Below are 13,188 nucleotides of genomic sequence, written 5' to 3' on the forward strand. Positions count from 1 at the left end.
AGAGATAACTGCCAAGTAGCCCCAGGATGGGGTATGGATAGGTCACAGATAGGGCTCCAAACGCCAGGGCTCAAGTCCCAGGTTGGCTGCCTAAGCTATGTGACCTTTGGCAAGTCACCCAACCTCTGTGAGACAGAAGAGTGGGGAGCTCTCTCACAGTGCACCTATGTATGCCCAGGCCCCCTGGTCCCTGCAGGCCAGGGCTGAGTCTCCAGCAGAGGTCAGTGGAGTAGGAGTACAGGGTGCCTCCAGACTGAGGCTAGAGTAAGTTGTGTGCGAAAGGACTCTGACCTAACGTTACCTGGAGAAAATCAGCATCTGGCCTGGCAGATAGAGGACAGAAATGTCACCAGAGAGTGTCAGGGCCCTTACATTGCTCCTGTGAACTTAAGGAGGCCAACAGCATGACCTAAGGGAAATGCCAAGACCCCTGGGCCCTCCCAGCCATGAACTGTCCATCAGACACAGCTGGGAGCCTTGACACAGGGAGGGTGGGCTGGATCCCATGTCAGTGTCCCTCTCAAGGCTGCGAGGATTCAGTGAAAGCCTGCCAGACATATTAAAAAGACTCAAAAAGGCTCCATGGGAGAGGCCATGCTGGTGTTTCTGTGTTACCTCAGCAGACAACAGCACTGAATGGTGCACAGTTAGGCTGTGATGCCAGCTGACTATGTGACCTGATCCACAGTGATCAGTGCTCACAAGCAACTGCAGGCATCACACCCAGGATCTGGGGTAACACATTTCTTTCAGAGGAAGTGACCTAGGACAGCTCAGGTGATAGGCTGGCAAGACAGGGGCACAGTCCAGCAGGAGGTGGTTGGGCAGGAATGCCACTCCACCCTGCTCCCCATCTGAGGCACTCTGTGAGGCCTGTGCAAGGCAACTCCATCTGCAGTGCTAGGACTAATCCCGCCCCTATGCAGGCACCACCTCAGGCCACCTCTGGCCTGGCCAGCAGAGGGACATAGTAACCAGGCCCAGGCTCTTGGGTGGGCGGGGGAGGCGGCGGGGAGTGGGCAAGAGGAACTGGAGGGTCCTGCTCAGCCTGCTATGCCAAGCAAGGCCCACCTCCCCAGCCAAGGGGTTCCTTGGTCCATAGGGAGCCCCTGCCAACTCAAAACTACTCTGCCACCCAGAAAGAGCTTCATGGGAAGTGCTGGCTGTCCAGACAGGTGCTGTGGCCTCTGCTTCTCAAGCCTTCTGTACATCAGACAGGCAAAGTGAGGGCTGCACGAGGCACGAAGGGCCTGTGAAGTGAAATAAGCCGGAAGATGCCTCAGGCCACCAGGGCCTCCTAAGCATTCATATTCTGGGATTCCGTTGTCCTAATGTGTGTTCTGTAAGCCCTGCCTGACACTCCTGGGTCCCCCTTCACCCCACAGCTTGAAGATACGGTCTGCTCCTGCTCTGGAAGAGCCCCATACCAATCCCGTCCACTTGCCTTTCATCCACTTGGCTAAAACTTTACTCGAACTGGGATTCCTGACTGCCTATGCCTGATGGTTTTAAAGTGAGACTTGATAGGCCTCGAACTTTCAGAGTTCAGACGGAAAGCCATCTGGACTTGTGTGAGCAAAACAAACTGCCAGACCTGCCTGTCCACTACCAGGGAACAGAGAGGAGGAGGGGCCTGTACCTGGAGCTTCAGTCTCCCTTCTTTGGGATGAGGAACCGTAGGGTGCTGCAGTAGGCTGGATGAGAAGGAGGGCTATGGCATGGATCTGAGGCTGCTCATGTGAGCCTTGGTTCTCAGACAGGGCAGGCACTGGACTCCCATGCTGCAGCCCATTTACTCCTTGGCTTTGTGTGTGCCTGGGCAGGATCTTTCCCTACAGGTGACATCAGAAGCCTTCAAATCCTCATGGGAGACTATCTGCTCTGCATTCCCTCTTCCCACCTGTCCTGATACTCTTAGAGGAGCAACGCTCAGACCTAATCTCTCAGCTGTTTCCAGCAAGTGGCCATTCATTCAGCTGCGGCTTGGCAGGCATTTGGGGACCTCCCTCCAGGACCCCAGGACAGCTCATCATCAAAGCAGACATACTGCCCTCCATAACAGGCAGGCAGTGTAGCCAGGTTGGCACCTGGCTCTCCCCTCCTAAGTGAAGACCCTGCCTGCTCTTTGTTACTGGAGAGGGGTTAATGGGAAACCCTGAGGCCCCAGGCCTGGGTGTGAATCCCTACTCTGCTGCAAATGACAGTTGGTAACAAGTTATTTAGGCTCTCCGAGCCTCAGTTTCCTCATCTGCACTGTGGAGCCTTTACTAGTGAGACAAGAACAAGGAAGGCCAGGCACTGAGGGAGCGTGACAGTCATTCCGGCTACTGTTTGCTTCCAGATTGACCTTGGGGCAAGCACACCTGCTCGCTCCACTCCCCAGCACAGTGCAGGCCGTGTAAGTGGGAAACAGTGATGTACTTCACATGACAGCACCTTCCGTAAGTGCTTCCTCAGTCAGCGGCACTCTGGCTAGAGGACTGCCTCCTGCTGTTGCAAAGGTTTTCCTGAGAAGAACATGACCCAGGATTTTGGATAAAATGCCATATTATACTCCAAACCCTGGCCTCCCTGCTCCAGGATGACACCCGATCCTTCCTCTTGCTGTGATGATGTAACGGTAAGACTTCAGTGGTGGCAAGTCTTCACTTCCTGAGTGCACTGATGCTTCACAGAAGTATTCACACATGAACCTTCCAAGCTCATCACTCAAAGGGATGACGCTTACCCACCATGCTCAGACTACAAACATTGCCCACGTTTGTCCCTGAGGCCCTCTAAGCCATCTAATTCCCCATGGACAGTGATTTATGGGCTACCACCCCCAGGCCAGTAGGGAGCAGGAAAGTGGTCTAGGAACAAATGCTGCAAATATGGGACTGGGGCCAAGTGGGGCTTGGTGAGGGTGCATTCTGCTTTTCTCCAGGAGGGGGCAGGAAACTGTCCAGAGGAGAGCCATGCAGGGGCAGCTCTAGGGTATAGCTGTGCAGACGGGACAGGGGACTGAGGACCAGGCACCAGGTTTGAAGCACAGGGACACAGGGAGGCCTCACTCTGGAAAATACCAGCCCGGATTCCTGTTGGGCCAACCAGCCTCATAGGGATCCCAACAAACCAGGGCTGATGGGTGTGAGATGCCAGGTAGGAGGCCTACCCACTCGTCCAGCCTTTTGGGCTTGGACAAGTACAGCCTTCAGCAGCAGCCACCATGGGCACTGCAGAGTGCTTCCAAGGAAGGCCCTGAGGATATCCCTGCTATAGGGAGGGTAGCAGGTCAGACAGCTGTCTGCCTACCCACTCAGTCTTCCAGACCTCTGGTGGGGCCCCCCACTATAAGGGGGTCCTAGAAGGATTCACTTTAGTAGGTCCACTCCCCTCCAACTGTTGCATGTACACGTGGTGCCACTAGCTGGAGAACAGGGCTGTGCAGGCCCCCCACCCCTACAGGTGCAAATGCCCAGACCATGTGCAGTGTGCAAGGACAGTCGGGAAGTGTCTGGCCCATATGCCATCTGCAGAACTTTGTACTAGGGCATATAGGGGGACAAACCACCCCTCGAGGGACAGAGCAGCCCAGAGACCTCAACAGTAAGTGGTGGGGAGAAAACCTCAGTAGCCAGTAATCCAACAGGACACCTATCCTGCTCTGTCATGGAAAAAATGTGCTAAGACCATGGCTACTGGCCTGGCAAAAATGACACTGACAGTCCAAATGGTGGGGAATCTCAGGTATGGCATGTGGGCATTAGAGGAGCCAGTCTGGAGAACACTGGTCCTGTCCAGTAAAGCCAAGGATGGATCACCCAGCCTCCAACCCACTGTTAGGGAGGAGCAGAGGAAGGCAAGCCTAGCCACTGTCACCTGGTCTGTAAAATACTCCCATCTGCTCTCAAAACAAAGTAGAGGAAAAAAAGAGATATATGTAGACAAACTGGATGTTAAATCCAACATAACTTATATATGCACGTCATGGATCAACACAGATAAATCTTAACAACATGGCTGCGTGGAAAAAGCAAGGTGCAGAAGGTCAAGTACAGTCTGATGCGAGCTTTAGGGGGTTCATAACATCCAAACAGTGCTATGTACTGTTTAAGGGGGCACACATGTCTGCAGTGAAAGCGTAAAACACAGCGTAGACAGTGCGGGTGGAGGTAGAGGGGAGGGGAGGCCCTCAGAAAGCTTTCTCTGTGCCCTGTGCTGAGCTCTGAGCCTGCCACGGGGGGTACAAGTATTGGTGACAGAGATCATGGCGATCACCAAGTGAAAACACAAGCCTGCCACCTCATACCTGCTGATGTGAGTGGGTGGGTGACCACAGCCCAGGCTGAAGGCAGGTGGGGGTTTGGGAAGGGGAAAAACCACCACATCCCCACGTTTCTGAAAGGTCTTAGGACTCAGCCAAGCAGGCTTCTCTGCATGGCCAGTGTTACCTACATTTTCACCTCTTCTTCCCCTCACCATTGAGCTCCCCCTGGTAGAGTCTTGAGAATTCTCAGAGAGACAGCTGGGCAAGCTGCTGCTGACACAGGCCACAGACACCAGGACCAAATTTTACATCTCCACAGGCCATTATTTCAGTGCCCTCTTCATCCGGCCAGAGACTGGGGGCTTTCCAGAGATATGGGGAGCAAACATGGCAAAGCCCTTATGTTGAGCGGGCATGGAAAGGAAGAAATGGAGTAGTCCCTGAAGCCACAGCTGGGGTGAGCAGGAGACCCCACAGGTGAGGCATGGCACACCTCAGGTTGCCACGCTGGAAGGCCAGTGATGCCAGTAGATGTTGCAGATAACAGCACTCCAGCTACCTAGACTGCAGCTGCTGTAAAGGAAGTGCCCTGGTGGCCAAGCTGACTGATTCAGAGTGGGGTCAGAAACTGAACTCCCATCTGGCTCTGAAGGGCCCTTCTGTGTTCTCAGAGAAGGAATTTACAGCCTCTTGTAAAAAAAGACTCCTCGTTACCAGGCAAAATTCCGAATGCCTACCTATGAGGCAGTATGCCCATTTTACAGATGGGAAATTGAAGCACATAAGTCACAAAGCTTGTGAGTGACAAAACTGGGATCTCATCCAGCAGGTCTGGCTCTAAGCCTGCCCCCACCCCTGCCAAACCTCTATGGTCACAGGCTTCTGGAAGGCTCTTGCCCTCCAGTCTGCTGTGGCCTGTTTTCTCCTCAGACTTCCTTGCTGCTGGGCTACACCTGGACCACCTCTGTCCTTACTTATTGTGGAGGGTAGACAGAAGTTCCAGGGGCTGACTGCATCCTAAGTCCTCCCACCACTGGCTATGCTGCGTACATGCAGCCCTTAAGCCATGCTCAGCCATCAGAGAACTACCTACTCTTACCGAGGCCCCCTGGGCACCAAGCCCTGCCCCTGCCACCACAGCTAGCCTCCTGCAGTACTGTGGGAGGTCACTGGTGGCCGGCTTTACAGACAAGGCCTGTGCTCCACCTCTGATTGCAGAACTGTAAACAATTACAAGTGGTCACAGCTCCAACAAGACATGAACACAAGCTGGGCTACAGGAGCTGTGAGATCACAGGTTCCTCTATAGAACCAAATGACAAACTGCACATCCCCATTTCAGAGATGGGGACTGAGGCTCAGAGAGACGGTTTCCTTGTAGTCATGAGACCTCTGACTTAGATACAAGGTGAGAGAGTCTGTTCTGGAGGCTCCTCTTTCCTCTTCTGGTTTCCAGCTAAGCTGGCTGAGGCCATGAAGGAACTCTGGGGTGGAGTCCCCACATACCTCTGTCTCTCCTGGAGCCTGAGAGCCCTGTCCACATAGAGAAGACTCCAGACCCTGAGGTGGTTTTGTGAAATTCAGGGCATGTCTGACCCACAGGCAGATCTTGGTGAGCTGGGCTCCTGGGCCCTAGGGTGCTTGCTCGGCTTGGTGAATATACACCAACAGCCAGGTGGGTATGGGGCCTACAAACACTATGGCCACCCAAGGGCAGTGGAAGAGAGGTCCAAGCAGGCAGCCCTGAGAGGTGAGGCCAGGCAAGCTGCACACCCCAAGCTGGCCAGGAGTTGGCTGGGTACAACTGGTGGCAGTAGGAGAGAAAGGCTGCCCAGCCAGGTTTCTGTTTCAAGGAAAACAGGGTCCAGATCTAAGCTGAGGAGGGGGTCTAGCAGCTGAGCAGCCTCCTCCCTTAACACACTCGGCCAACCCTGACATCTAACAGTATCTACTGCAGATCAGGCAGTCTGGAACCAGCATTTTAACTCTCTTTGGTCTCTGGGTATGTGCACCCCGTACTATTCCAAAATAACTGGCTCTGTAAGCTGGGGACTTGGGACAATGCCTACAGAAAAACATAGATTAGGCCACAAGTCCCACAGACAGAAAGTGATAGGCCTGCATTCAGGGGCAGAGTAGACACCAATGCCTGGGCCTCTGTCTGCCCCTCTGGCAGAGCCCTTCCCTACTCACACTGTCTTCCTGTTCCCACTGCCCTCTTTTGCTCTCATTTGTTTTCCCTGTGATTGGCTGTGTGTGTCAGAGGATGTGTCTGGAAACCTAACAGTGGTTCCAAGAACACAACTTCCTTTCTATATTTCTATCCTCCACAAATCCTGTGTGGAGACAGCTTCTACAAGCCACTCAGATGCTACCGGTCATATCTCCTGCTATCACCACCCATATGCCCCCTATTTTTGTGGCTGGGTTAACATCCCCCCCCCCCCCCCCCCGTGCCCCAGCCAAGCTTGAAGATTTTTTCTGCATGTCATCCTCACCTCTGCAAAGAAAGAAAAACACAAATAGACAGCAAAAACTTAACAGGAAGAGAAAAAGCCAACTGAGTTCTGGAAGAGGCAAGAATAGAAGTTCTAAGAGATTAAAACCTTCTTACAAACATGCCTTTTCCACCTGTGAATGCTGGGAAAGGAGGCCAAGGTACAGGCCTCAAGGAAAAGGACAGCAAGGGTGCCAATAGTATCCATGTGGTCCCAAATTCAGTCCCAAAGAGGGTGCTGCTGAGATAGGCACTCAACTGCCACAGGGCAGACTCTCTGAAAAGTAATTTAACACTGATATGGTGAGCATTTAAACATCCAGACCACTCAACTTAGAAATTCCACTTCTAGCAATTTCCAAAGGAAACTGAAGCTGTGCAAAATATTTACACACAGGATGTCCACTCCACTGCAGCACTGCTACAGGAGTCAGAGGCGAGCATCTACATCAACACAGAACCAACGATGGGGTACTAGAGGGCACCTGCAGCCTCTCGTGTGTTACATTTTTAATGACATGGAACAATACTTACGGGGAACTTATATTATGGTTTCAGTTATAGAAAACATGTATGTGTGAAAAATAGGATGACTTTTCTTTTATATTTTAGTTCCAATTACCTATTGCAATCATTACTTTATGACAACAACAAAAAAAGAGGGATGTGCAAGAGAAAGACCTAGGGCCCCTTAAGGATAACAAATGCCCCCACCAACCACCTGCCATTCCCCAAGTGTAGCTGCCAAACCTCTCAGACCTCCCACTAAGAAAGAAACCCCTATTGATGGGGCTTCACTGGTCCTGGGCCCTAGGTCTAGGAGTTGTGCTCACAAGGAGCAGACAAGGCCTCAGACCAGAGCCAGTGCCACAACACAGTGGTCCAATCCATCTGCACAGCTCCAGGCTTCATAAGTGAAGTGCCTACGAGTACGGGAAGCGCTGGTTTTGCAAGTCCTACAGTGCATTAAGGCAATAGGCATTCTAGAGCATGGTAATTTCACAAGCCAGAGAACCATTTAAAAAAATTGTCAGTAAGCCATTTGAAAGTTTGCCTAAAAATAAAGTTCTCATGCATTTGCTTAACAGGTTCTTCTTTTTTTAAAAAAAATGAAAATCTAATTCTGAACATTCTGACTTCAGATTCCTTTTATCTCAGCCTAAGTCCTCTCTAGGTGACTCAGCCATGATGACACCCCAACCAGGTCCTTTAGGTGGCTGGGCCCTATTTACTGGTTCCAGTCCCAAGCCCTAGGTGACATCTGCCCCACAATAGGCAAATGTAGGTTTGGTCCCTTGATGGCATAGAAGAAAGGGTCTGTGAAGGCAAGGTGGGAAATGCTGTGTGTCACAGAAAACAGTCACAGAACCACTCTAATCTAACCCTGCCCACATGGGTTTGGCCCCCAAGTAGTCCCGACTTCTTGAACCTGACTTGTCTGAGGAAAGCCAGTTGAGCACAGCTCCTAGAGAGTCTGCAGGTCCAGGAGGAGAATTCTTGTAGTTCTTGTTGGTTATTATAGGTACCAACATGCGGGAAGCACACATTTGGCATCTGGCCAGAGCCAACCAACAGGCTATGGAATGACAGGATGCAGAGTGGCCAAGGGCACCTAAGGCAACAGAAGGCTTACTGGAGTAAGAGGCAGCAGAAAGGAGGCTGAATGGAGAGATGTAGCCTACAGAGTTGTGGAAGGAGATAAGGGTAAGCTGGGCAGAGAGCAGCCCAGGAATACTTCTGAGGATTTTGGAATGGGGGAGGAGGGCATGTGACCAGAGATGAGGCTGCGGAACTGATAGGGCACACTACTTCAATGCTAGAGCTTCTGTGTGCTCTTCGAGGAAGCAGATTCTGTAGGGCAACATCACAGATGCTGGGAGCCCACTAGGGGCTCCAGGGTGGCCCTGCTACAGAGAGGACATGGCTGAACTCAGGCCAGGATCCCACAAAGATGGCCCAGAAGCCACATTCAGGTCCCAAATGCCCTTATTAGTTCCAAGTGAAGCCTGCATGATTTCAGGGACATTTCCAGGGCAATCCAGGCAAGACCCTGACTGTGTCTTCTGTCCCATTCAGGCAGATGAAGAGAGGAAGGAGGAGGATTCTGGCCTTAAGGTGCACCACTCCAACCCTACAAGGTGACACAAGAGTGTGGGGTGCGGAGACACTCTAACCAAAGTAGATCTTGGCCAGTCCTTCCTGAGGGGCCTTATAAGCTTTTCTGGCTGATGCCAGCAACTGCGGCAGCCCCCTCGATGGACACAGGATGAAAAAGGGACCTGCCAATACTTCACTCATACACCTGTTCTTCTCTGCCAAGTCAGAAAGCACTAAGAGCTGCTAGAAGTTCTACACCATATTCCAGGAAGATAATGAAAACCTGTCCATCTTCATCTGTCACCTCAACACAGACCCAACTTAGCAGACTATACCCTATGATGAGAAATAGCTTTGAACACTCTGATTTCCTGCACAAGGCCCACTTCTCCAAGGTCTCAAAATACCATAGACACTACCCTGGCCAGGTAGCTCAGTTGGGTAGAGTACTGTTCTGTACACCAAAAGGTTGTGGGTCAATCCCCAATCAGGGCATGCATGTGAGGCAACCAATCAGTGTTTCCTCTTTCCTCTTCTCTCTCTCTCTAAAATCAATAAACACATTAGAAAAATACTGCAGACACTGGACCCAGGAACTGGGAGAGGCTCTGTGAAAGTGCCCTCATGACACAAAGGCATCGTCCAAGCCCTGCAATGTGCTTGCCCCTGAGAGGAGAAAGAAAAGGTCCTCACTCCTGGCCCTGACCTGAAGGGGCTCCGTCAAGAAAGCTCTTGGAGCCAGGGCCACCCCTCCTCAGTTCACTAGCCAGGGGTTGCTCCAATACCCACAGGGAGGGTGGGATCTGGCCCTGCTGGAAGGAAAGCGAGGGTGACATCTGAGACTCATGAAACTAGGTACCACCAACCCCAGGTATCCCATGGAGGACAAGGCTGGCCACCATCCCAAGAGGTATTAAGTCTCTGCACAAACGGGAGAACTGCATCCAACCTCCACAGACTAGGGGAACACTTGGCAGGTGAACCTCAGGGCAGGTAGGCTTGTAAACTCACAAAGCCAAGATTACCTTGGCCTCTTCAGGAAGCTCATTAAAAAAAAACAATCTATCTAGTGCCTGGAACAGAAATGAAAGGAGGAGGGGAAGAAGAGTGAAGGTGAAGCTCCGTCACCTGCCTGGCAGCACAGACAACTCCCAGAGTGGACAACAGAACAAGGGCCTCCAGATCACCCTGGAAGCCCCTCCTTCACCAGGCCTGCTTCTGCTGAGCTCAGCAACTTCCAGGATGGGAGGGGGTGGGGTCTGGCAGCCCATTGCAGCAAGAAGCATCTGGCGGACCAAGCAGAACATACGGCATTTATTTTCCTTTCTTGTTACACACAAGCGGGGGCACTGAGACTCACTCGGTGTAGCACAGGGGTGGGTTTGGGTGGGGAGAGCAGCAATAAGCTCCACTTGATCCTCCCACTTCTGTCTGTGAGGGAGGCTGATCTGTTCTGATGGACAAACTCCAGAACAGAGTCCAGGGGCCCTTCACCCTGGTGACGCCAAGGGAAAATCAACCTCTGTTCTGGTTGCAAACTAGGGCCAAAGCCATATCTACTGGCCCAGCTTGATTCAGGCCTCATGACAGCCTCCAGAGCAGATTCTGCACACTCTCCCTAAAGGGGTTCTCTGGAGCTAATTCCCTCTGGAAGACAGGATGGTGTCAGTCCCCATCCCCCCTTCCTGCAAGCAGTATGGTACCCACCTGGGCCTATCGAGGTTGGCACCGCCCAGTTCCAAGGGCCTACTGTGGATGAGCAGCCGCAAGCCTCCAGGCCAAGCTCAGTCTAGCACAGCTAGGCTGAATCATGGGGGGTGGGGGGGTGCGCGGGGGACAGGGAGGTGCTGGGGAAGGAGGTGTGGGTGTCATGCCAGGAAAAGTGCATCTCTGCAGAGCAGACCAAGCGTGGGCAGGAAAAAAATGCTTCAGGGGCCCTGGATAAGCGGATCTGTGAGCCCTTCGGCTTTCACAGACCAGGAATATTATTCCTCCAGTTGAGAGCTGCTTTTTTACTTTTTTTTTTGTAGGAGGCAACACAGCCAGGGGAAAGTGGGAAGAACCCCCCACAACCCCCACCAGCTCTAAGACCTCAAGTTCTTGACAGTTGGGAAAGGTCACATGAAAAGGACAAGGGCTGAACAGGAAGAGAGAAATGTATGGATTGCTCAGCTCCAGGCTGGTGAGATGCCTAACTTTCATTTTTCAAACTCACTAGAAAGCCTGTACCTTCCTGACAGAGTGTGGACGAATGCGATTACACGGGCCACACAGTTCCCCACCTCAGCCAGTCTGCAAATGAAGTCCTAAGGCAAACATAGACCATCAACAAAAAGCAAGCACCTTCAGAAGAAAGCCCCACAAAGTACCAACACCAACAGAAGGGGAAAAAAACCAACTTTAACCACTGGAAACCCTGCACTGCCCTAGGTTTCTGGCTACAAAGTGCTTCCCAGGAGAGCTGTCCCCCACACGGGTCAGCCCTGTGTCCCCAAACTCCACAGAAATGGGGGGCTCCTAGGGAAGGTGTCTGGTTGCACCTGTCCCAGACCAAGCCAGCTTCCCCAACATAGCTGTTGGCCCACTTTTGTTCCTTTTTCAGAGTAAGTTCACACCTGGTTCTGGCACAGTAGCACTGCCTCCTGCACTCGTCCAAGTCACACTGGGGCCTTTGTTCTGACTGCACACGCAGAGGCCAACAACCCTTCCCTGGCAGCGTGTCCCCTCAAGACAGGATGGGGGCTCCAAAGGTGCAAGGAGAAAGGCACACTACTTTCCCAATTTGGTTGGGTATGAGACCCGCGCAAGACAGCGAACACACCAGGTGGGCTACACACACACAGAACCTACTTTCCTGCCCGACATTCCAAGGCCAGCCTGGGCTTATAACTGGGGCCGGCTTCATTTTACACCGGCCCGCGATGACCGGATGGAAGTTCAGGTACGAAGAGCCAAGCAGGAGACCAGAAAAGCAGAGGCAGGAGGGGAGAGCGAAATTAGTGGATGGCGGCCTGAGGACCTGGAACGCGGGAGGAGATGATCCAGCGAGGCTGGGGCGAGTGGGGTCACCAGAGGGCAGGAGAGGAGGGCAGGGGGGCATAACGGGTCCAGGACAGCCCATGGAGCCACCGCACAAGCTGGGCCACGCGCTCAGTCCTGCTAGCCTGCGTAGCTGGTTAGCCTCACCTGTGCGTGGGCAGCGCGGCGGGGTCGCGGCGGTCTAGCACGCCGGGCACGCAGTTAGTGAGCTCCGTCCAGTCAGCGTGCAGCCCACAGCTCCAACCGGTAGAGAAGCGGGAGAAGAGCCAGGTTTCGCGGCGGTTGGGCCGGTAGCAGGTGCACTTCTTCTGGCCAGGCCGGCAGTCGCAGGGCACCTCCAGGCGCACGTTCTGCACTAGGTGGCGGCCGAAGGTGGTACCGCCCGTCTTCTGTATGTGCAGGAAGACGATCACGTCGTCGCCCTTCATGTCGAAGCGCAGCGAGCGTTCCAGTTCGCGCACCGGGAAGTAATACTTCTTTTCGTAGTGCGGATCCGGCGTGGGGAAGAGGTCCAGGTCGTCGGGCGGCCCGCGGCCGCCGGGCGCGCCCAGGCTCAGCCCCGGGCCTGCGTACTGGTACAGGATGAGCATGAAGCACACCGAGCCCGCCACCACCAGCACGAACTTGCTGGCGCGCTCAACCATGGTCCCACCGCCGGCGCGCCGCCGTCGCCGCATGTGTCACCATCGCCAGCAGACTGCGCTCGGGGCCTGCGGGGGCAGGGGGCGCGGAAGCAGCTATCTCAGCTGCCCGCACTCTGGCCCGGCCTAGCTACTCAGCGCCAAGCTTCCTGCAGAGTCTCCTTCCCTAGTTCTGTGCGGCGCCATGACTGTTCTCCGCTGCTCTCGGCTCCCCAGACCCCCAGGGCCCACCCCAGGCTGGGCTCCGGCAGAACTCCAGCCCGGCCTCAGCCCGCACCCCAGTGGGCATTGGTTCTGCGCCGCGCAGGGACTGCGCAGCCCTGCGCGGAGCCGCGGCACCGCAGTCCGCCTGCCCCGCCCTCAGCCCGCCCCCGCGGCGACTCTTTGCCGTTACCGCCCGCGCGGGTCCTCGGCTCCACCCCCAGAGCTCGGTGGGCAGTAGGCCCAGGCTCCCCGCTTGGACCTACTCTGGCCGTGGCGGGATGCTACTTACTGGGAACCGATTCCCGTGCGCAGAGGCCTGGGGAGCGACTGGGGGACGTGGAACCCGGGAGCGGCGGCCCTTCTAGGTGGGAGGGTGCCTCTGGACCTGGGTCCTCCTCTCCCGCGGATCTAAGCTGGGGGATGAAAGATCTCCTGCCCCACTTCTACGGAGGGGGCATTTG

General features: G+C 54.0%; 1 protein-coding gene across 1 annotated transcript in view; it reads right to left on the reverse strand.

The window, feature by feature from the left end:
- The window catches only part of HS6ST1 (heparan sulfate 6-O-sulfotransferase 1), a 44,030-nt gene extending 31,131 nt beyond the window's left edge, over nt 1-12,899 (reverse strand). Inside the window, exon 1 of the mRNA XM_028509137.1 lies at nt 12,030-12,899. Coding sequence (XP_028364938.1) covers nt 12,030-12,559 — 530 coding nt within the window. The 5' untranslated portion in view covers nt 12,560-12,899. The remainder of the gene's footprint in view (nt 1-12,029) is intronic.
- Between the last annotated feature and the right edge of the window lie 289 nt (nt 12,900-13,188).

This window comes from Phyllostomus discolor, chromosome 4, assembly GCF_004126475.2.
Source record: "Phyllostomus discolor isolate MPI-MPIP mPhyDis1 chromosome 4, mPhyDis1.pri.v3, whole genome shotgun sequence".
NCBI lineage: Eukaryota > Metazoa > Chordata > Mammalia > Chiroptera > Phyllostomidae > Phyllostomus > Phyllostomus discolor.